The 24145-nt window shown below is 53.9% G+C and overlaps 1 protein-coding gene across 1 annotated transcript in view; it reads left to right on the plus strand.

The window, feature by feature from the left end:
- BTBD16 (BTB domain containing 16) overlaps positions 1-22792 on the plus strand; it is a 34788-nt gene extending 11996 nt beyond the window's left edge. Inside the window, exons 8-15 of the mRNA XM_053668665.1 lie at positions 831-961; positions 7666-7785; positions 16181-16272; positions 17082-17164; positions 18859-18936; positions 20032-20130; positions 21435-21623; positions 22696-22792. Of these exons, the coding sequence (XP_053524640.1) occupies positions 831-961; positions 7666-7785; positions 16181-16272; positions 17082-17164; positions 18859-18936; positions 20032-20130; positions 21435-21623; positions 22696-22764 (861 nt within the window). The 3' untranslated portion in view covers positions 22765-22792. The remainder of the gene's footprint in view (positions 1-830; positions 962-7665; positions 7786-16180; positions 16273-17081; positions 17165-18858; positions 18937-20031; positions 20131-21434; positions 21624-22695) is intronic.
- The last annotated feature ends 1353 nt before the right edge of the window (positions 22793-24145 follow it).

Below are 24145 nucleotides of genomic sequence, written 5' to 3' on the forward strand. Positions count from 1 at the left end.
CTAAGTTTGTCCCCCTGGGCCCAGTCAGCACTGGGAGTGAAGGGCGTGGCCTAACCCAGGAAGTGGAGAGACGAGGAGGGGAGCCACGTGGCCAGGGTGACATGGTGTCTCAGTGGCCGCGCCTCCGGTCCGGACCCCCGGCCTCCGATGCCAGCCACGAGGCCACTTCTGCTGACTCAGGCACGATCTGCCAGTTCACACACCACCAGCCTGTGGGGCGCCCTGCATCTAAGAAAGTCGTGAACGCCCACTTTGTCAAAGGTGGCTCATTGTCCTCCCCTTTGCTTCCTCCATAACTAGCCAGCCGCTCGGTGGGGGGCATCTCTGCATTTCACCAGCATTACTGAGGCCCTCCTTGGTCTGGGAGGGATCGGAGACCCGAAGACAGCAAAACGTACTCAGCCCCTGCCCAGGGCCCTGGTCCCCCAAGACCTTTGCCATGTTCTCTGGACGTTCCTTTTCGGGTACGCGCTCACCAGCAGCCTTAGAACTCCACCTGGGGTGGACCCCAGGGGCCATCGGTCACTGACCAGTCAGTCCAAAGAGTTCAGCATGTGCGAGCCCTGTGGTCAGACTGCTGGGGTTTCCACCCAGCTCTGCACTTACTCAGGTGACCATGGCCAAGAGCCAGAATCTTGGAGCCTCTGTTTCTCCAGTAAAATAGGGATAATCACGAACCAACCTCAGTTTATCTATTTTGAAGAGAGAAGGTTTGAGCACGTCTGAGACCAGACGCTCCCTAGAGCACACATGCAGCCTCATCACTGTCCAGCAGAGGGCGCGGAGAGTTCAGGGATTCTTTTACCTATTGGCTTTTCTTGCCTTCTCAGTACAAAGAAGAGCCACTCATCTCCGCCTGCGAGAAGTGGCTGGAAATGAACTTGGTCCCCCAGATGGGGAGGCAGATCCACCTCCGGAAAATCCCAAAGAACCTGCTCCAGAAAGTGCTGCTGTCTCCCAGGTCAGAGCTGACTCCGAGGCGTGTGTGTGCTTGTGTGTGTGCACATGTGTGTGCACACATATGTAGTGAATGTCTGCACATGTGCCTGGTGGGTGGGGCTGGTGTTGGGAAGGAAGATGCTCCAGCAGTGGCAGCACCCACACCCCTGCCGGACATGCTCCATGGGCTGCACCTCCTGCACCCCAAACTTCTCACCCTCCTGGACAGCCACTGCAGGGGCGGAAACGTGGGGTGCTGTGTGTGGGGAGGGGAGGGCATTCCTTTCATGCTGTTCACCAGGGTAAGCACCCTCTGGGTGCCTGCTGTCTCGATACCCACCTGGTAAGTCATCGAGCTAATTGCCTAAGGAATTTTTTTTAATCCTGCCAACGTTAACATATATTCATTGTGGGAAATTTGGAAAACCGGGAAAAGCCGAAAAAGGAAAATAAAAGCTCGCCCCCTAAATCAGTTTCTCTCCCCAGCCCTGACTCCTCCCCTGAGCAGCTCTGGGCCCAGAGATCCACCTGCATGGCCCCTCTGACAGTTGAGGCTAAAACCCAACTCTCGGAGCCCCTGCCCGCAGCGCCCCCTTCTGGGCACCACTTCCCTCCCTCCCCGTGAGTAGTGAGTCCTACTTCCAGACCCAGCCTGTCACCATGGGCCTCCCTCACAGGTACCAGCAGCCAGAGGCCAAGCCTCCAGGTGTCTCACCTGGACCCTGCAGGGACCTTTACCTGGGGTCCTGCACCTGCTCCTGACCTCCTTCCAATTCTGTCTCCAGCCATGAGCCATTGGGTCTCCCCATCAGGCACCCCCTCTGCATCTCACTGGCCACTCAGCAGCCATGCAGGGGCCTCCCCGAGACCTGCTCCCCCCAGCTCCTTGAATGTGCCCCTCCCCCTGAAATGCCCAACCCCCCCACTGGCTCCTCACCCCCCAACTAATTCATGGAAACCTTCCCCAAGGCCTAGCCTCTTGGGTTATTTCCACGATTTTACAACATAAATTGCACCCTGGTGGCAATAAATTAAATTCCTAGAAGTGAAGTTACTCAGTGAAAAGGAATTTCTGTTTTTTTTATGGGTATTTCTAAAATGTTTTATTTGAAAATAATTTCAAACAAATAAAAGTTTCAGGAATAGTACAAAGAACACCTGTATGCCCGTAGCCCTGTTGGGTTTCTGCCCTGCATGCATACCCACGCATCTCTTCATGAACCCTCTGAGGGCGAGTGGCATGCCACATGCCCCATGCTTCCTCACCCCTAAACGCTCCTGTGTCCACATTCTAGTAACGAGAATATTGTAAAACGCCACCCCAGGGCAGTGAGCAACTTCAGGAAGCCAAACATTGAAGCAATGGCCCTCCTGTCACCGACCTGGCACTGTCCTTCCCGGCACTTTTTGTTGCTCTGGTGCAGCTCGACTCCAGGCTCACATACCATGCATCCTCGTCCATGCCATGCTGGGACCGTTTAAAAGATGCTTTGATACCTGCTGGCCAGTTACCAAGTTTATATCCCCTTTGGGTGGATTTCAAAAGTGAGAACTCAGTTCTGCTAGAGACCTTAGCAGTAGAGTGGAAAGTCAGTGTTTGCTCGTGCTCCTGCAGCAGAAAGCTCGCTGATGTCTGACGCTAGGTGTGATTTAGTCCTCGGCTTGTTCGAATTTACCCAAGAGTTTGCAGTGCGTGGAGAGACGAGGTTGGGAGAGCAGTGTTGTGGTGTTGAGGGGAACCGGAAGATGTCAGGAACTGGGGTCCCAGGAGCAGCCCCAGGGCGCTGGGTAGGCTCCCTGGGGCCATTCCACCCTGCCCGCCCCACCCTGGTTTCCCCACAAGTGCACTCTCCTGCCCCCTAGGGGAGCGGAGGTTACGCAACTGGTGAAGAGAAGATAAACACAGCATCCCTTCAACTTTTGGGAACACTGCCCCGCCCTTGGAAAGACTCAGCTGCCCCTCCCTGGTAGCATTTAACCAATAAAGGGGGAGAAAAGGGCTGACCACAACCAGAACACGAGCAATGGCATAGGCATTAGAAAACACATGCCGGGCAGGAAAAGAAATCAAGGACATTACGTGTTGGGTGTCTGGACTCACCAGTTTGGGGACCATGACTGATACCGGTGCGGAAACTGGGTCCCACTCCTCCAGCCCCTCCCCAGGAGCCATCTGCACAGGCCATTGGGGTGCTCCGGGCACAAGGAGGGGGCAGCGCTGCGTGGATCGGGTATGTCACCAACCAAGTGCCTGCCATGGCCGGGCCAACAGCTCCCTGACTCACATCTTCCAAAGGAAACTCTCCGTGCCTCGTTGATGTCCAGGGGCCACCTGCTTTAAAGCTGGAGAGAGGAAGGGCACAGAGGGCTCAGGAAGAGGGAGCTTGGGCTACCACACCCGGTGCCCGGGGACAGTGCGAGAAATTGACCCCGGCTCAGGCTCCGTGGACAGCACATTATCTAGAACAAACTTTTGGGAGAGTTCACTTTTGTTCACCATTTTGGGGTGTCTCAGTCCCCACAGCCCGATGCAGGAGGCAGAATTGTCCATAAGACAAGGGGAATGATCGCAGGCCAGGCGGAGCTCCTGCCCGGCTCCCAGGTCCCAGGTCCCTGGTCACCGTACAATCACCTCATTTGTTACAGGGGCCAGGATTGGGGCGGCCTGAGAAGTCGGGTGGCTCCGGACTGGCTGGGCAGGGATGCCACCCTCCCCCAGGGCAGGGATGGAGCGCCCTGCGGCCCATGTCCCGGCCGTGGTCATGGCGTCTGGACCTCCAGGGACTGTTGGAACAGCACCCGTCTCTCAGCTGATGCATCAGCTTCTGGGCCACTGTCCTTCTCCTTCCGAAGTCCCTTTGACCTCATCTTCCTTTGGGTTTTGCTTTCCGACTTGTAAATAACCTGGGGTCACACACACAGTTTCCCTGGCCTCCTGGCCCTCTGGTTTCCGGTTAATGTTCATCTTAGAGGTCACCACTAGGTTACGCTGCGTTCACTCTAACACGACCAAAACAATTTCAAGGTCTGATTTTCTGGAAGCAGAGGTCCTTGTTGACCTAAGAGGCTAGAGAACCCAGAGGCCTATCTGGTCCCTGCTCATGGAAGGCTGCCCTGCAACTGGGGGGGAGGACGTCCCTCTGGGTGTCCACCTCTCCCTGACCTCCTGTCTATGACGCGAGGGCTCAGGGATTCCCTAGGAGAAGCCACCGCTGTCCCCCAGGGATGCCTGTCCCGCAGCAGGTCCACTAGCGTCTGGAGCCCCCCATGGCCTCCCTCCCCAGGGTAACAGTTCCTGAAGCTGCTGCTTCTCTGCTTAGTAACAATACCTCCCAGTTATTGAGCCCTCGTGGTGTGCAGGGCCCTTGAGTGTGTTGTCAGGTCCAGTCCCCACAGCAGCCCAGAGAGGGGGCTGTGTCACACAGGTTTTGCCCGTGCAATGGTGACGATAGAAAGGAAGGACTGGCCCAAGGCCCCGTGGCCGTGCTCCAGTCTACCTTTCGCCTGATTGATGGTCAAGATCAATGAGGAGATTGACGTTCACATTTTTTTATTGGAAAGAGAAATTTACAAAGGTAGGAGGGTAATACAAAACCCAAAGGGACTCACCTCCCAGATGAACAAAGGGTAACATGTCGTTACAAATTAGAAAATGGAGCTCTCACTACCAATAAAGCCGGAGGCGCCTACCTGACTTCCCAGCCCTGCTCCCCGCCCCTCCTCTCTCCCTCCCTACCTAAGGAAAATCAGACCGCGGTTGTGGACTCCTGTAAATTCAATCCAGGAGATTACAGCCTCACCGCACACCCATGCGTGCGTAAATACCGTGTCGTATTGTTTCACAAAGGTTTAAACTTCGAATAAACGCTCTCATCGAGACTCTAAAACACTCTGCAACTCACTTCCTTCACTAACACGGGATGTGTTCTCTCCACGGTGATACTTACAGAGCTAATTAACCTTTTTAATTAATCGTGGCACAGGGTTCCACTGAATGAACAGACAGGAATTTTTTCATTCCCTTCCTAACAGCCCTTTGTTTTATTTTCTTGGGCTTCGTTATTTTTCCCTGCAACAATCCATGCTGCAGTGAGCATCCTTGTTCATATTTTTTTGTTCTTGTCTTTCTCTGAGGTCTATATGCAAAAGGAGGCCTTTGTTATTTATATACAGTTTTCTCAAAAAAAAAAAAAAAGGAGGACAAACGGTGTCTTGTTAAAAGCATTTTTTTCTTGTAAAGAACAAAAAAGAACCCCCCCCCTCCAGTCCTAGCTCCACAGCTCAGAGTGAGCACCAGCGAAGGCACCAGGAGCAGCCAGGGGTGGGGGTGGGGTGGGGGGTGGCACCCGCCAGAGGGAAGGTCTCGGTGAGTTCTGTCTTGATTAGGGTTTAGGAAACTCTGCTTGAAAAAGTCCTCAGTGTGGTGATTTCCTGCAGAACTAGTACATTAGGGTCCTGATACTCAGCCTAAAGGCGGAGAGGGGGCTCTATTTCAACAATTACCCTCCATCACAATGAAAAATAAAATTCATGGAGCCCTCCTGACCCCGCCCCCCATGTTGCTGCTAGCCCCTTTGGTAAGGTCTCGAAGAACCTTCTTGTGCCTGGGGATTTTGAGCGTGGGCTCTGTCCCAGAGTCACGTTGCTGGCCACCCAGTGGTGGCAAAGTCCTGGCAGAGTTCTCCGTGGGGACATCGCACCAAGTGGCTCTACAGCATCTCCCCCCGCCTCACTGTTATTGCCCAGACGGTGACAAATTTGTCCTGTCTGGCCAGGGGCAAAGCCCAAGCATCTGTAGGTGGCTTAGCAACAAATACGAGAGAAGAGACCGTTCTGCTGTGCCCAGAAATAGCACGGGAGGTGGGCGGGTGGCATTTCCACTGCCCTTTGGAGCCTCGCTCTCACTGGAGCTCCACCCGCCCTGGCAGTAAGTGGTGGGTGAAGAGGCTGAGATACATTTTGAAGCCGGCAAGGGGGGGGGTGGCGCAGCTCCATGGCCAGAGATGGAAAATGCCAGTGGGTTTGACAACCCCTGCAGAGCCTTCCTGTGTAGTCCAGCCCAGGGGCTGTTGGAGCAGCTGTTCGGGAACCGTCCTTACGTTACAGAGCTGACGTGCGGAGACGGCAGCGGCTCTCCACCACTTGTCTCTTGATGGGGCCCTGCCGCCAGGACCCAGCCCTGCTCCCCGTGACTCAGAGCTGCTGTTCGCCGAGCGCATTACCATGAGCCAGGCACTGTGCTAAGCAATCAGTATGTGTGGGTACGGCGCAGTAACAGTCCCCAAAGATGTCCCCATCCCAATCCCTGGCACCTGTGAATATGTTAGGTTGCATAGCAAAGGGGAATTAAGCTCGCCGGTGAAACTAAGGTTACTACATGGATGACATCAGTAGGCAGGGGGCGATCCTGGATTATCACTTGGCCCAATGCAATTCCAGGGGTCCTTAAGTGCGGGAGAGGGAGGCAGCAGAGTCGGAACCGGAGAGGGGTGGGAGGGTGCTCTGCTGCTGGCTTGCAGATGGAGGAAGGGGCCACAAGCCAAGGAGTGCGGTGGCCTCTCAAAGCGGAAGAGACCAGGGAGCGACCTCTGCATGAGCCTCTAGTGGCACCAAGCTCAGTATGATCCACTTTGTCCCGCCCTCCAGCCTGTAAGATAATAAATGTGCACATCATTAAGCCACAAGGTTTATGGCAGTTCCTTTCAGCAACAAGGGGGTTCATACAATGTGTCGCCTCGAGTAGCCTTTACCTCTGGGCAGCTGCGTCCTGTTGTTTCACAGACACGGGAGGTGGGGCTGCGGGGCCACTAGACAGCCTGTGGGAGCGCGCACAGGCAGTTTGGTGCTGCACTGAGCCACGCCCCTGTCTGACCCGAGAATCGGGGGACCTCGAACAAGTTACGTGTGTTCCAGTCCTCAGTCAGGGCTGAGACTAGAATGTGACGAGAGAGGCAGTCACCTCGAGTGCAGAGTCTAGGGGCAGGCACCAGTCAGTTATCCAGACTGTTTTAGTGCAACATTTAAAAATAAAAGTGTGAAAAACCACGATGAACACACGATGGCAATTTTAAATAAGCACTGAATCTCAATTTCCGCATCTGTAAAAGTAAGGACTATCCCAACTTTGCGGGATTGTTGTGTGGATTTAAATAAAAGAAGAGCCCTGGCTGGTGTGGCTCAGTGGATTGAGTGCCAGCATGCAAACCAAAGGGTCGCAGGTTCAAATCCCAGACAGGGCACATGCCTGGGTTACAGGCCAGGTCCCCCGTAGGGGCCACATGAAAGGCAAGCATACATTGATGCTTCTCTCCCTCTCTTTCTCCCTCCTTTCCCCTCTCTCCAAAAATAAATATATAAAATCATTTAAAAAATTAAAAATAAAAGCATGACTGACCATAAATAAATAAATACATACATACATACATACATAAACTGATAAAACATGGGGGTCACTGGCTCATGACACAATACACAATGGCTGTTGTTTTGGGCAGCACAGCAGGCTGCTGAGGTTCAAACCCCAGCTCGCCACATACCGGCCCTGCGACCCTAAGCAGGGCACTGCATGTCACTCCGTCTGAGGCCACCCGCAGACTCTGGGTGGCGTTCCTCCTCCCTAGACCCACTGCTCACTCTTCATTGTCTTGCACACAGTGCGGGGTCTTTTTGTTTTGGCTTTTGTTGTGCTATTCCTACAATGTCCTCCCAACCTTTTATGTCGTCCAGGTTGTTTACGCTCAGTGAGCTTCATCTTCTGAACACGCTGCTCCTGTGGGTCTACCTGCACCTGAACCACAGGACCCGGGCCGTGCCGGAGTACGAGGCCATGCTGACGTTTTTTCACAGGTACTGTCACTTCGTGTCAGTGTGTGACGTGTCCATACACTTTTATTTATTTTTTGCTCATAACATCAGGGAGAAAGCATCGGTGATGTTATTTTTCATGGCATCATTCAGAGGGCACAGAATGCAGTTTTCTTTACAGGGCCTCTGATTACGGGATACCTTTGGCCCACTAGAGTCCTTGAAAAAGCGAGTGATCTGTAGGTGTTGGGATATTGAGACAATCCTGTGCTTCTGAGAACGTGTTCTGTGTCCAGTAAAAGACACGCTGCAAAAGGTGGTCCTCCTACCTTTCCAGAGAAATACCTTCCAGGGATTCAGGACAATGACCACACTACCCTGACCTTGAAGACTTCCTGTCTCAAAAGTACCTGAATCTGACCGAATCATTCTCAGCGATATCTCCCTAGAGAGCATACGAATTCTGAACTTTCTGGACAAGTGAAAAAGTATTTGAACATGCACAGGTTTCATAGAATTAATCCAGTTTCTTACACTCTGTAAAGGTATCAATTCTAAAAGGCATATGCCTCAACATTGGACTGAAAAATAACAATTGCCATATAAGAATGAGCATTGGGATGCTTACTAAATGCAGTAATTCTGACAAGCGCCTACTTGGAATCTCATTTAACCTGCATGAGACGCAGGAGCTGGTTTCATGATTCCCATTTTCTGGTAGAGATGAACTCTCTTATCAGAGGTCCTACGCCTGATAAGGGGCGGGGCCTGACTTGCACCCAGACCCAGGGAATCCCACGGGACTTTGCTGCTCATTCCCAGAACAGCAGCAGGTATTCCTCCCTGGTGCCGGCCTCGCTGTTCAGCCCCAGCTTCCTGGGCACAGTGTTCAGAAAGATCCCGAGCCTGCCTCCGAGCTCAGTGTCAGCTAATAACTCCTCAAGTTGCTTTGTGGTGCTTTTCTTCCCCTCCTTGCGTCCCCCTTCGCTTGTGAGTGGTGCCTTGTGTGGCAGCCTGAGGCCAGGGAGCAGGGTCAGATGAGTGTGAAATCGATGGTTCACGGATCCACCTGGTATCTGTTTAGCCTCTGCTAAAACTGCGTGAAACATGCTCACGTCACCTGAGCTGCCCTTGGACTGCAGGGACCCTATAGCCAAAGACACTCCCCGGTGGCCCTCAGCAGATCTGCCCCAGACAGGAAGTAGTTGGTGGCGTCACCCTCAGGGTGGGGTCTAGGATCTTGCTCCCCCCCCCCCCTAGGAGGAGGCCTGGTCAGGGACATCAGGTGGCTCCGTTGCTCTTGCTTCCCGGGGGCTCAGCTGATAAACACACCTCCCACGGACACCCCAGCCTATCTATCGCCCTGTTTGAGCCGGTTCCGTTCACGCTCTTCTGCAGCACAGGAGCTTTTTCTGGAGCATCTGTGCACCATGCTGATGAGAAAGTTCGTTTTCTCTGTCTCGTTGTTTGGAGAAAGCAGCGTTGAGAGCCAAAACAATAAGTGCTTTGCTTAGTTTCTATGTAATTTGCCTCGAACCCCAGTGTTTTCATCCCTCCCTCCCCCCTACACTTTTAATAGCTCAAGAGACACTTTTTCCTATGAGTCACGCACACCAGGAAAGTTGCTGTTTGGCTCCGGATTCGGTCTCCTACTGGAAACGTCTGAGAACCAGGAGATAGGAAATGAGCTAGAATGTGGGTGATTCATTGGGGCTCTGTGTTTAGTGAGAGAGAAACAAGTGGGAAAGAGGGAGCCAAGGCCAGTGGACGCCCCCCCCCCAGTGAAAGCGGGGCGTCCTCAGACATCCCAGGCTGCGGTCTCAAGGCCTTCTCTCCCACTCGGGTGTGTCTTACCACCATGGCTTTCTCGTTCCTCTTGGATCTACGTTAATTCCATTTTGCCCCACACCCCACCGCTCCCCACAGTGTTTCCCCAAGCCCCCGGTCCTGCACATCTTTCCTGGCTGGAAACCACTCGAAAGCTTCCAAACCACCTCACTGCACCCACCTAAGAGGTTCCAACGATGTCTTCCACCAGGGCCCACGTTCAACAATCGAAGCGCAGGAGTGAACCCTGACGGCCTATGAACCTTCCTGCCTCCCTTACTCCCTCCTCCCTCCCTCCAGCAAGCTCTGTGTGCCCTCAGAACAAAAATGGAGCAGCCTGAGCCTCAGACGCTGCCCCCTGTGGTGGTCCAGGCCCACTCCCAACAGTGAGCGTCACGTGGCTCGTTTCTAGTACCACGGGTGGTCCTCCTCCTGCCCCCGCTCACGCCTCTACCCAGAACGGTGGGGCTTGTAAGGGACACCCCAGTCAGTGGCCTCCACTGCCCAAACCTGAGCCTCGGGAACGGCATGGCTGCCCCAGCTTACCCTGCCCAGGGCTCTGCCCCCATCCCCAGCCTCCCTGACCATGAACCTGGTGAACCCCTGGTGCGTGTGTCTGTCCTGCCTGCCCAGGGGCACCATGAGCAGCTTCAAGGAAACTTGCCCAGCACTGGGCTGGGCATCTAACAGCAAATTAATTGAGGCTCCATCAAATGTTTTCATGCAGCTTAGTTCCCCTCGGAGAAGTGGGTCTTACCCTGCTGATGCGAAATTCAGAGAACACCATGTCTGGAGCGCCACGAAGTGACAGGGATGGCGGACAGACGTCCATCGCTGATGATGGGCAGTATGGTGCACCAGACTAGGACAGGTTCTAAGGCTTTCTCTAGGCTCAGGGAGAAGTAACATCTCGGTTACTGACAGGTTATTGACAGGTTATTGATAGGTTATTGACACCTGCCTGGACATGGGAGCAGGCCGTGGTGGCGCCCATGCTCCATGTTCGCCATCCCTTCTTGGGGCTCCCCGGGGCTGGCCGGCAGCAGCACAGGACCCTGGAGCCGCTGGCCCAGCGCGGCTGGTGGCCCAAGGGCTCGGACTGCGAGAAGGCACCTCAGCCCCAGCCTTCGGGAGGTCACAGTCAGCTGGGGCCAGAACTGGGTCACCAGGGGAGGTGATCGACACAGTTCAGTGAAGCCAAAGGGGTCAGCTAACCTGCGACCACTAAGAGGGACATGCCAGGAGAATCTCCGCGTGGGGCAGAGGAGGGGATCTCCCCAGGAACGGTACACAGGCTTGGGAAGGAGCAGCGAGGAAGTTGACTAGTTGGCCCAAGTGTTACAGTTGCATCTACTGGCGAAATCATTTCAATGGAGGAGTGATTGATTCACAAGCTCAATCCCGGGTCGCAGAGCAGCAGCCAGAGTGGGCATTTTGAGGCCTTAGCCACAGGGGAGCTTCCCAGAGTACCTGGATTTTCGTGGTGTGGAGGCTGGGGGACAAGCTGTGCAAATATTAGCTAACGAGGCCCGGTGACCCGCAGGACAGAGGCTACTGCTGCTGCGGGTCCCACCTGGGCTAGCCCCGCACCTGCAAAGGGTAGAGAGCAGCAATTGAGGAAAATGAATCGGGTGCCCCTTTTCTCTGTCATCTCAGCAACGTCCGGAAGGCAGGCTATAGGACTGAATGGATTTGCACGGTAACATTTTCCAGCCGTGCCTGCAAGCAAATCCAAGCCTTTCCTACTCTCCCGTTTTCTTTACTGATTTTTTCAATCTTTCATGTATTCCACAAATATTTATTGCTCATGGACTGTGTGCTGGGGACGCTGATGGAAAGTTGAAGCGGTAGTTTTTCTATCGGGCCAGGTGTTCAGGGACATCTTCGAGCTTATTTTTATTGCTGCCTGAGTGCATCAAAATAGGAAGGAAACAGATTCACACACACACACACACACACACACACACACCATTCAGCACCCACAGCCTATTTTCCTGGCAATGGTTACTTTAGAAAAACAAAAACACTGTCCAGAATAAAATTTAACATTTCCTTGTAGGGAAAACAAACAAAAAATATATGCAAAGCGGTTGCCTCCCTCTGAGGAGGCCTCGTCATCACTGCTCTCCGCTCAGCAGCCCGAGAAGTCCAGTAAAGCTGTAAAAACTCACCCACTGGAGAAAAGCCAGAGAGGCGGGCAAATTGTTCACTTTTTAAAAGTACCTTTTTTATTAGATGACTTTATTTTTATTTTATTTTTTAAAAGATTTTACTTATTTATTTTCAGAGGGGGGGAGGGAGGAAGAGAGGGAGAGACACATCGATTAGTTGCCTCGCTCACGTCCCTGGCTGGAGACCTGGCCCTCAACCCAGGCATGTGCCCTGACTGGGAAGTGAACCGGCGCCCTTTCAGTTCACAGGCCGGCACTCAGTCCACTGAGCCACAGCAGCCAGGGTAAGAGTATGTTTTTAGTCAAAGTATAAAGCCACAGAAAAGTGCACAAATGACAGTTAAGATGTCCCACCAAGTGCACTGTCCTGCCTAAACAGCACCCAGACCACCAAACAAGACTCAACCAGCCACCTAACTAGTGGCCTCACCGCAGTCACCACCTCTCCATACTTCCTTTCACTTCGAGATCGCAGGGGTGAGGACAAATCATTAACAGCCCAACAGTTCTTGTCCTTAGTCCATGTATTAGTCCTTTACTGGGTCCCTCTCAGACTCTGCAGAGGTGGGCTCTAGCCACGGACTCCCAACCGCACTGGAAGGAGGCTGGCTTCCGCACAATCCCAACTGCTGGATACCCCTGACCTCTGCTGCTGAGCCGCCCCTTCCCGTGCCCTGTCCAGCTCTGATCCAGCCCTCCTGGAGCTGGCCCAGCACTCCTCCAGGAAGTCTTCCAGGGTCTCAGCTGCACACCGAACGGCCTCCCCCCAGAGCCTCTCTTTGCAGAGAGAACATGAGCTGGCTGCGTGGGCAAACCCAGCCCCACCTGCCCCCATGCACTGTGAGAGGGGTGCCACCCTGGCCCCGCAGCCCGCTGCTATCTCGAGGGACGCGCTCCATGACATAGTGCGCCAAGGATGGGCAGAGGTCATGTGTCTCTTGTGATTAATGAACGGCATTCGCTGAGTCACCTGTGAATGTGACTCACGGGTCAAGGACCGTTCCATTGTTCTCTCCTTGAAGCGCTCCACCCTCCCAAACCCTGGCCACCGCCATTCTCTCCACCCCTACAAATGTGACTACTCTAGGTGCCTCAGGTAAGTGGAATTGTACGGTACCTATTTTTGGGTGTCTGGCTTAATCCGCTTAGCATAATGTCCTCAGGGTTCACCCAGGTTGTAGTGTGTGTCCGAATTCGGAAATGCATACAGACGGTCGCTCACTGGTGATGGTCTGACTTGGGATTTTCTGCTTCAAGGCAGGGTACCCATGGCTCGCGTTCAGTAGAGGCCACACTTTGAGTCTGAATGCTGATCGTTTCCCAGGCCAGTGACATGCAGCGCGGTGTTCTCTCGTGACGCTGGGCAGCGGCGGCGAGATGCTGTTGCCCGGCTGTAGGCCCATGTACGTGTTCTGAGCATGTTCAGGGTAGGCTGGGCTGAGCTCGGGTGTTCTGTAGGTTAAAGTGTATTAAATGCATTTTTGACTTCTGGTGTTTTCCACTTATGATGGGTTTATCTGGACGTAAGTCAAGGGGCAGCTGTGTGATATTTTAACACTAATGGTTGAAGGGCTGGGGTCCCAAGGGCTCTGAGCCTGGGACTGAGCAGAACTGGTAAAAGCTCCAACAGAGGACAGGACGCAGGTGGGGGAGGGGTGGCTAAGAGCTGCTCTAAGCCAGGGAGACCTGCCCTGGACACGGCCTTTCAGGAAGTCTGTCCTTTCAAGAGGGTTTTGTCCCCAGGGCCTTGAGAGCAGGACCCGGAGCCAGTCTGAGTGTGCCTGTCAGTACCCAGGCCTTGCATATCGTCCTCCCTAAAGGAGTTACACCCCTCGGGTCTGTCAGTGAACAGCAGGAGACAGAGACCATGGCCTGATGTTTGCCCCAGAAATGTCCGTGCCCAACCCCGAGGTCTCCGTGTGGACAGCTCTCAGCACCAGGGATCTGTGCAGACAGCCCCATGACAGCCGCGTGGAGAGGTCGCTGAAGTAGCAGCCAGTCTCCTCCCACCTCATGTGACATCGGAGGAACGCAATGACTCGTCACTGACGCAGCAGCTGACTCCGCACCCAGACAGCTGGGAGGAGCCAGTTCAGGGGCAATCACACCGGGCCGGACTCAGGAGACCTGGGTAGAGTCCCAGCTCTGTGACCATCGACACCACTGGGCTCCGTGGGCAGGGTGACGCTGGTTGGCTCACAGGGCTGGTTGCTCTGAGATCTGAGAAAATCAGCTAAGGCCACCGTTGTCTCCTCTTGAGCTGGCCCACGGCTCTTGGGCCAGTTAGAGGGGGACGCCGATAGTGGATGCCACCAAGAACAGTCCCATGCAGCTTGGGTCCAGGCGTTTCCCTGGGATCAGAAGACAGTGGCGGTAACCCTGGCACTGAGGGGTCACCGGGCTGCAGTGGCTGTGCCAAGCGCCTTACAAGCCCTGCTACCTTAGGTGTCCCAACACCTTCTGGGAGGCACCTGTGGCTAAAGCCCCCACTTGACAGAGAAGGAGACTGAAGCTTGGGGAGCCTCGGTCCCATGACTGACGGCCAGCTGGCTCAGGCCTGTGACCTGGTCTAACTCTAGGGCCCAAGCTCAGGGACCTGGTTGGGTGATGGATGAGCTGACCTGTGACCTCACCAGATCAGCCACCATCAATGCCACTTCCCTGTGACCCAAAGGAGTCATAAAGGCCAATCACCTTTCTCAACATGGCTCTTCCCGAACCCTCTGGGGGAGGGTGTCTGTCCGGAGCAGTCCTGGCTGATGGTCTGTTGGGCCCGAGCGCCTCGCACAGGAGCGTGGGGACCTCGGCTCCCTCTCACCCCTCCAGCAGCTTCCCCACAAAGCTGCAGAGTTGGGGGCTTCTGAGCAGGAGGGGAGACGCTGTCCCTGACTCTTTTTTTCTTCCTGGGATGAAACTTCTTTGACCTGCATGTCCAGCGAGCACTCCCTTCTCGTGGCAGCGCCAGGCCATGGGGGCTATTGCCAAGGGCACTGGCCCACTCCCCGGAGCACTTGGCTAGGCTGGGGCCCCTTCTCCCCTCCTGGGCACCTCTGCCCACCCTGGATGCCCCTTAGCTTGTTCCTCCATTAATGGGGACAGAGAGCCTGGGAAGGAGGTATAGCCAGGTCGGAGACAGGAGTCAGACAAGGGTAATTTATCCAGCTAAGAAATCTGTCTTCTCAGGGAACGGACCCCACTAGCCCAGCTCCACCTGCTCTGAGGGATTGGGGGCTGGTTCTAGGATCAATAGCTCTGTACTCCCGGAGGGATCGGCCTTCCTCTACTTATGCCTGATCCATCCACTCCAAGAGACAGGCACCCAGGGGACTCTGATAATCATTGCCCCGAATCGGTGCATTCATCTGCGCATGCCTCTCCCCTCCACAGCTCCTCAGCACCCCTAACCCTCTTTCCTGGGGGCCACTGGCACGGAGAGGAGTTGGAGAGGCCCAGGAATTCCAAGACGATATGAAAACAAATGGTCCCCGGGGAGGTTGGCGGCACCTCCGGCAGAGGCAGGACACGGGGCCAGCGATGCGTTCAGTCTGGCGGGGACAGGGTGTGATTTGGACATTGCTCTTGATTCATGGAAAAATAATCCAAAAGTGCCTTGGCTGGTCTCCTGCAGGACCTGCCTTGAAGGATGTGTGTTTCCGAAGGGACGTGGAAAACATAACCCCTGTCCCCACATGTGAAAAGTGACCATGTGATGAAGCGAGTTGTTTCACAACCAGAGCGGTGGGCGTGTCCGTGTGTCCGTGTCTCCTCGAGGCCAGTCTGGTCCTCTCAACCCAGCCTGACCTCCAGCCGGGGGTGGAAACGAGCTGGAACTCAGTATTCACACTGACGGCCACAGAAGCAACTGTGAAACCAGCTGCTGAAACCAGTCACCTCTCATCCGACTGTTTTCCTTTTTAATTTCATCCGGAAGTGCTTTGGAAGTGCCTAAATTGGCCACTTATTCAAAGGGCACCAATGTGTGGAGAAGGCGTTAGAAGTCCCAAGTTCAAGTCCTGGCCGAGCTGTTGTTTTTCATCTGTCCAATGCAGCCTAGGATACCTGCCCTCCCGTCTGTCCCATGGGAAGCTGGAGAGACTCAAGTGAGAAAATGTATCTCAGAATCCTCTATAAAGTAACGTGTGTCCCCATCAGTCACTGAATGAGTATTTTCTGGGCAGCTACTGTGTGCATGGCTCAGCAGTAGACAGAGAGGGGAGTGTAACCATTTGTCTCATTACAGTCTGCGGGCCCAGCCTTCACAGAGGTTATTCCCCCCACTTCTTGCTTCCTCGCCTCTCCCCCACCCAAGGAGAATCAAGCTTCACCTGCCCCTGGCAGGTAAAACCACTCGTGTCTGGGAAGTAGCTGTCACGAGCCCTCGCTCACCCCAGAAAGTGGTTTTCTGAAGGCCTTTTCTTCCTCTCTGTGCCCCTGCCAAGCCTCTCCAAGAAGACCTGCTTTCTGGACCAAGAGGAAGAACGCAGCTTGATTCCTCTCTTCCTTTCCCTGCGTCTACACGGCATCACTGAAGGTAAGGCCCCGGCCCCGGGGATGTGTCCGTGGAGGGCTGTGGGGGGCCCGCCCCACCTAATGTTCCCAAAGGTATCCACTGAGTTCGACCTTGTCACTGCTGAGCTGTGTGACACTGTAGCAAAGCCTTTGTCTGGCCTCAGTTTATTTCTCTGAACATGGCATGAACTGAGCTTCTGTGAAATGTGACAATGGATCGGGAAGGCACACAGCTGCCGGCGGCCACATCGCTGCCCCGTTCCCCGGGCCCTGCCTCCTGCAGCAGCCGCCCCCTAGATGGCCCGTTTCATGGGCTGGGAGAAAATCCTGGGGCTGTGCTCCAGGCTCGAGCTCCCCAAACCTCACGCTCTGGGCCCGGGGGAAGACAGCCGGGACTTGGAAAGAGGAGGGAAACTGGGGAGTGTGTTTCGGGCTGGCCCAAGGCCCACCAGTGAGATCTTGTGTCTGAAAGGACATCTGAGAATTTTTCCAGGTATCCAGATGAAATAGGCAGCTCTAAACCCCAGGGGTGGGGGTGGGGCCCAGGCCGCTTTGTCCAAGTCACTCCTACACTCTCCCAAGACCCTGGTTGTCAGATTTTAGCCCTGCCTCCTCGGGCAGGGTTGGGGGGGACGGGGCGCTGAGGGCACTTGGGGGAAAGGGCTCTGCAACGTCCCATTTGGCTCCCGCACACCTTATGATTCCCGGGGCCCTGGAAAGGACGTCCAACCCTCAGCTCCTGACGTCCTCCTTTTTCTCTCTGTACGTGGGGCTTTCATGATTCTCTTATGAATAAATCCATAAAAATGTTCCCTTTGTGTCCCTTCTCAGGCAAGGATCTGGATGTGTTAAGGCGCATTAACTTCTTCCCCGAGCTCTGGCTGCTCCAGGTCATCGCCAACCATTACCACTCAGTGAGTCGCCAGCTCAGCAAGAAAACAATTACCGAAATTTATTGCCTTTCTGACTCTGCTTTCTCTGGAGATCTGCTCTGCTTGCATTTGAAATCTCTGGGCCTTTGAGGTCAGGCTATCTGGCTTCTCTGCCAGGGGAAGCAGGCAGAGCCAAGCCCGGGGAGGCATGGAGGGAGGAGGCTTTGGAACCCAGGTGCTCAGAGGACCTGTCCAGTTGACCTGGACCGTGAGATGGGGGGAGGAACGCCAGCTGCATTGCCCTGGAAACAGAGTCCCCTGCAGACACAAAGGCCACATGCGCTTCTTATGAAAGCGTTTCCAAATGCAGAGAAATTGAACGAAAGAAAATGCATACCAAGTACATACCCTCAGACTCCTCACCCAAAGACAACCATTGCCAACGTCTTATTGCCTGTGATTGCCTTTCACCCTTTTTTAAAACACAATTAACTCGGCTCACAAACACCATCTTTCATGGCTGCAAACTCTTCCACCAAGAGGATATTCTGTTACCAATGCTACTTGGCCCTTCCTTTATCATGGAAAATGTATGGTGTTTCTAATTATTAGGTAGCTATTCTAAATGACTGTATGGTGAATACATTTGCGCATAATGGTTTATTTTACTCTACTTGGGGTTAGTTTCTTATAGGAGATTCTCAAGAGTGGAGAACACTGGCCCCAGAGGAATGTGCATTTTTGTTCTTGATTCATATTAACGAATTTGGGGCCAAATGCCTCTCCTCCCCGCGGTTATTGACGAGAGTGCCTCGCTCTATGCGTGTTCAGCAATGCAGGCCACGTTTCTCTCAGGTCCATTATGAGAACTTCCCTAACTGAGAAGCAAACAATGGCATCTCATTTTTTAATGGGCATTTCCTTTCTTACTGGTCAATGTGACTGTTTTTCCACGTGGCATTTCATCCTGGATGAATTGTCTATGCAAATGGTTGTACTTCTTATGTGTTCCCAGTCTTGCATTTTTTGGAATGAAGTAGAGCAGTGTGTGAGTTCTGAAGATGTATGAGTCACTACTTAAAATTCAGTTCAGCTCAACAAATTCCTATTGTCATGTGTGAACCCCAGGACTCCGTGGCCCCTGCACAGCAGATGAGGGCTCCACGCACGGGACTGTGCTTCTCCGAGACCTGATTCAGAGCTGTGCTTTGACACAGCAGGGGGAGGGGGCGGAGGAAGGGCGTGGAAGGGGTGGGGCTGCAGAGGGAGAACAGTCCCCAGGGGCAGACACCTCTGGAAGTCCCCCACCGCCCTCTTTCTGTCCTTCTGACCCTGCCCACCTCCTTCCTTTTGCCCCCTGCTGCCACTGTCACGCTCCTGAATCCACCCTGTCCCACCCCAGCCTGCAGGTGGAGCTGGCTATGCGGGGTCATCTTCACTCTTGACCTTAGGACTGCGATCATTCCCTGCCTCACGATCAGGCTATTTACATACACATTGTATTTCCCCGGGGCCATTTTCTGGTTGTGGTCTTTGCATTCTCTGAAAACAGTGAGCCCGGCCCCCAGCCCGAAAAGCAGGTCTCCCATCAACAGTGTGGCCTGGCGCAATGGCTGGCTATGGGATCCGGGACGGCACCCTCCCGAGCACAGTGGGGCGGTGAGGGGCAGTGAGCGCCTGTGAGGGTGGTATCCGCGGGTCAGGCGGCTGGCGAGCTGTGTGTGTTTCCTTTCCAGGTGGAATGTGGGGGCGACATGGTTCCCACGAGAGACTTCGACACCCAGGCTGTGAGATTCGGGCTGCTCTTCAGCCAGGTACTTACCGCTGGCCCTGAGTAAGGGGGACAGCCTTCCCCCATGTGCTTGCTTAAGGACCTTTCTAAGCATCACTCCTTACCTCTGGTAGGAAGGCCAGGGCAGAAGAGGAAGTTACAGGTGTAACTTCTGCGGGCTCACCACCCCCCAGGAAATAAAATTCTCAAGACAGGGGACTGGGAGAGGCCATTCAGTAACTTGTGTGTGTCCAAAATATCCCCACAGTCCTGGTTTTCAGGGAGCGGGGAGTCTCCATTCTAAAACCAGGAAAGGCCTGGGCCGGCTAGCGTGAGTGGGTTGGCTGTCTTCTCCCCTCTACACACAGGGATGCCAACCGCTCCCTGAGAGACACGCCCCTGCACCCAGGTTTAGGGTAATGAGGATGAACCCTTCTGAGTGGCCACTTTGATGGTCCCTGGAATCAGAGTAACGGCAGGTTGGGAGGCTCGGCTGCGGGGCGCCTGGTCACTCAGCCGGCAGGGGAGCGTCCGGGCTGGAGACCGGGCTCCGGGCGGCCTCCGATACACACAGCTCGCCACGCGACTGCTGCCCTCCTCCGACTTCTTTAACGCCACCTCGCGTGTCAGGGACTTGGGACCCTGAAGCTGTCTTCAGAGACTCTGCTCTGGGTCGTCCCGGATGGGCCACCCAGGCCCTTACTTTCGGAGAACTGCCCCCTGGACAGGCTGCAAACAAACGGGCCAGGACACCTTGCCATACCCTGTAGGGAGTGTCTCTTAGGTAGACTCATCAAAACGGAGCAACATGCTTCCTTTGGGCGGTCTGCAGGACGTGTGGAGCAAGTGACAGCGTCACCAGTGCTGTCCTGTAGGATCGGGGAAGTCACTGCAGTGTGTTGTGTCTTGTCCTGTGCTCCCTGCACTAGAATGGCTATTGTGTTTTTTTATTGTGTTTTTTCCGTTACCATGTATCCCCCAACACCCGTCTTCCCCCACCCTCCTGGCTACTGTGTTTTAAGCCAGTTTTCAAATTAGTCACTTTTGTTGTTGCAGCTAGAATTTGTTTTGCTCTAGCCTCTTGCCCTTGAAGGCTGACGATTCTTTCTGTCACTTTGTTGTCCCTTCCCCAATTTAGGAGTGCACGACTTACTCAAAAATGATCGCCGTGTATGGATTCTTCTTTGAGATAAAGGGAATCAGAAACGATGCCACATCTTACAGTTTTTACATGCAGGTGAGGAGGACTGAGCACAGGGTAGGCACGTCTCTGAAACAGCCCTTTAGGTTCAGAGTCAGTTCGTCCTGAATTGATAAGAATGGCTCAATCGTTATTTAGTAACTAACATAGAAAGTGTTGTAAGCCTGGAGCTAATCACTCTCATAGATGTGATGTCATCTGATTTCTGCAACAGTCTTGGGAGGTCGCCGTGTTAGCCCATGTCACAGGTGAAGGTCTGGAGACTGAGTGTCTTTGGGTTCACATGGCCTCTTCTGACAAATCCGGGGTTAAAGTCTCCGGCTCCGTTCATCTTCGGATGGGGGATGCTTTACAAGTGGTCATTCCTCTTCGGGGGTAACAGGAAGGGCCCAAGGGAGAGAGGGAATGGTCTCATGTAGAGTGACAAAGCAGGGCAGGGGACAGGACACCAGAGAAGACAGGAGGGTGAGTGGCTTTGCCTGGGTACCCTCTTGGGATGTTCAGGAGAGGCAGGAGAGCGCTGGCTTTAAGAGCAACGAGTCTTGAGCCAAAGGCCTGGCGAGCCATAAGACCTTGTCGAGCCCATGAACTTACCTCACTGGGTTGTTGGGAGTGTTAATGTGTTAATTTGTGCAAAGGGCTTAGAACAGGGCATAACACATAAAGCCCTCTCTGTTGATGACAATGATGATGACAACTATGGTGAGGGACCACTGTGTCCCACTTAGGATTTGCCTTATAGGTGTCTAAGTCTTCAACAACTTCAGAAACCGTGTTTTATTCATCCTTTTTACTATCACCACCAATCACAGCACCCGGGATATAGGGGAGGTGGGTTGGTCTCATGCACGGATACGTGAATAAATGCACGAGTGAAGAGACCCAAAATTCAGTCCCAGCATCGCCACTACCTCATTATATGCCCCGGAGTCCTGTCTCTTCCTTGGATCAGTTCTTGGTTCTCAGGGACTCAGGGATTTCCCTCCCTACCTCATGGCTTTCACTGGTCGAAAGAGGCGGACTGTGTAACAATACCAGTCGACATGCTCTTACAAACACTATGTTGGTTTTTAAATTCTGGCACAGTGATGGGAAGGCCTCCCAATCCAATAAGCTCTGCTCTACTGCGTGTCTCTGGATCAGCCAAACCCCAGTCCACTGGCCAGTGGTTTTCGGATGACTCAGCAGCAGCCGGGATCTGGAAATGGGATTCCGGGGAGATGCCCTGGAGCGCTCCACATGCATCCTGTGGGAGGGTCCATGTGCCAGGAGCCAGGTGTCGCTGACTCCGGGTCACCCTGTGTCAGCCCACCTAAGGTGATCGATCTCCCTCCTTGCAGAGAATGAAGCACACAGACACAGGATTACCCTCCTCCATCTGCGAGTACGGGCTCGTTAGCCTAAGAGCAGAGCGCTTGGTCAAGTACGAGATCAGAGCCCAGGCCCTGGTGGACAGCCAGTGGCAGGAGTTCAGCACGAGCCAGATCACGCAGAAGTTCCGGTTTGCCGGGCGCACCTGCAAAAGCCAAGTGAGTCTCTGTCTTTTCTCTTCTCTTTTCATTTAATTTTTGCTCTTTCTTGCCTGCACCCTGTTGTGGGGGACGACTCACTGGTTTCACATCTCATGGGACCTACAGGAAAAGCTCGCTCTGTTTCTTAAGGATTATCACAGCTTTGAATAGTGCTAAATGGACATCTGGAATGGGAAGCTGGGGACACGGAAAATGTAACCCAAATCACACTGCCTGACGGAGGTCACACCAGATCCGCTTTATAAATGTCAAAGGGCGTTTTCCTGGAGGAGGGGAGGTTGGTGGAGTGTATTTGCTCCCACCACCTCCACTCTTAGCTGGATATCACCCATCACTTCTGCTGAAACCCACGGCCCTGCCCACCTGCCTCCACAGGCCACACCAGCATCCAGGCGATTTGGTGCCTGGCCTGGCTCCTGACGGCAGCCATCCAGAAACTGCCCGAGAGTCTGTCTGTAGTCCCAGGAATAGCTCGGGGTTGTGCGTCCTAGGAGGCCAGGGCTTCCCATGCTGCCCTTACATGGAATGGGGCTTGGCCTTCAACCAGAAAGTGAAATTCTCAGTCCTGGCTGTCATCAGAATCGCCTGGCCTTTGCCAAGTCCTTGGGGCTGCGTGCCACCCAGGTGAGACTAGGTATTTCATGGTGGCGTCCAGGTATCAGTATCTTTTATAGCTTCCCCAGTTATTCTCTATGATGTTAGAAATCCGAAGAGTGCTGTCCTTTGCGGAGGTGGGAGCAGGGAAGGCCCGGGAGCTGGAATTCTGAAAGGGCAGTTCCCCTGGGCCTGAAGGGGTCATTGCCGTGCCCAGGGTGGTGGCCACACAGGAGCACTTACTTGTGAAAATTCACCAAGCAGTCCCCTTTACATCTGTGCACTTTGCTGTATTTAAGTCACACTTACATTTTTTAAAAGTTTATTTTAAAGGCTTTTTCTCGGTGCCTCTAATGTGCAGCCAGAGCTGAGCGCAAACAGCATGCACACTCATCAGGCCTCCCTCTTCCGCCTTCGGGGGCCACTAGTGTTCGTCATGAAAGCCCCAGTTGCTCTGTTTTGCTTCATCTTTTAGGTCTTGAAAGTCCAAACTGTGGGAAGCCCGATCTATGTAAGTTTTTCATTCATCTTCCCAGCGTCTTGATGATTTCAACAATTTCCAGAAGAATCTGCGGAATTTTTTTTTCTCCCACAGTCTGCATAAAAGACAATAAAAAGACATGAAGGGACTACTGACTCCAGGACTCAGCTGATTTTCCTAGGCAGTGAGGGCTCAGCAGAACTTTTGCCCATTATCTCCATCTTTTCTAGACTAAGCCGCGGGGCGGTTTGTAACCGACAGAAACATATGACTCACCATTCCGGAGCCTGCAAGTCCAAGCCCGAGATGCTGGCAGACGCAGCGTGGTGTCTGGGGAGGGCCCGCTTCCTGGTTCCCAGCTGGCCCGCTTCCTGCTGTGTCCTCACAGGGCAGGATGAAGGCCAGGCAGGGTTTGCTGAGGCCTCTTTATAAAGGCGCTAATCCCACTCGTGAGGACTCCACCCTTCCAAAGGCCCATCTCCCAGTACCATCCCTTTTGGGGGTTAGGTTTCAACATGTGACTTTGACCATGGCGCCCCCATTTGCATTGCTTTGGGGCAGAAAGCACCTGAGCCTAGAGTCCACCTGCTGTCACTGACCTCCAAACAGCTGGAGCCTCGCCCTGATTTCTCACACCCTCTGGGCTCTTTGATGGGAGCACCAGCAGTGACAACACCCTCCCACTGGTGGGGCAGGTGGGGGGCGTCAGGGTTGGGGGGCATGGATCACACACCTGGCTGTGGTCCCTGTGAGCTCAGCCAGAACAAGAGGTAGGAAGAGAAGGAAGCAGTGATAAGGTTCAGAGTGACTGACCACCAGCCATTTTAAGTGGAAACCTGTGGTCTGGAAAAAGTAAGGTAACTCGATACCATTTCCACCTCCTTGCACAAGGTGGTGGTGGGGCCAAGGAGCCAGAGTGGCAGATCTGGTTGGAAGATGCTTACTAAGCACCTCTGACCCATTAGGCACCCTCTCACTGAATTCCTCCAACCCCCATAAGGTAGGGTAAGGTATCCACGTCTGGGGAGAGAGGAAGCTGAGCCCCAGAGAGCAAGGCTTTTGAGTCCAAGGCTTCTCCAAGTGCTAGGCCTGGGGGGACCAACCACAGGGCCCACTGAGAAGAGGGGGAATGCTTAGGGGTGTTTAATTCAAGCACATGTGAAATATCTACTATACACTAGACAGAACCATGCACCCAGCTTCTGGAGTCTTCCGGTTCATGCTATGCAGGGGCTGTCAAATGTGAAGCCACATTTAATTCCAATGAGGGCACTGGCACAGAGTGAGGGTGGTCGCACTGAGGACATACACATGCATGGGCCTTGGGGGATGGGGAATGTCCTTGCAGGCGGCCAATTGGTGGAAAGTGGTACACGGGGGACGTTCAAATAGCTGAGAGCAGGCTCATCTCTAGCCCCAGGCTCTGGGGCTACACTTGTCACTT

Source organism: Artibeus jamaicensis, unplaced genomic scaffold (assembly GCF_021234435.1).
Source record: "Artibeus jamaicensis isolate MK-2021 breed Jamaican fruit bat unplaced genomic scaffold, CSHL_Jam_final contig_490, whole genome shotgun sequence".
NCBI lineage: Eukaryota > Metazoa > Chordata > Mammalia > Chiroptera > Phyllostomidae > Artibeus > Artibeus jamaicensis.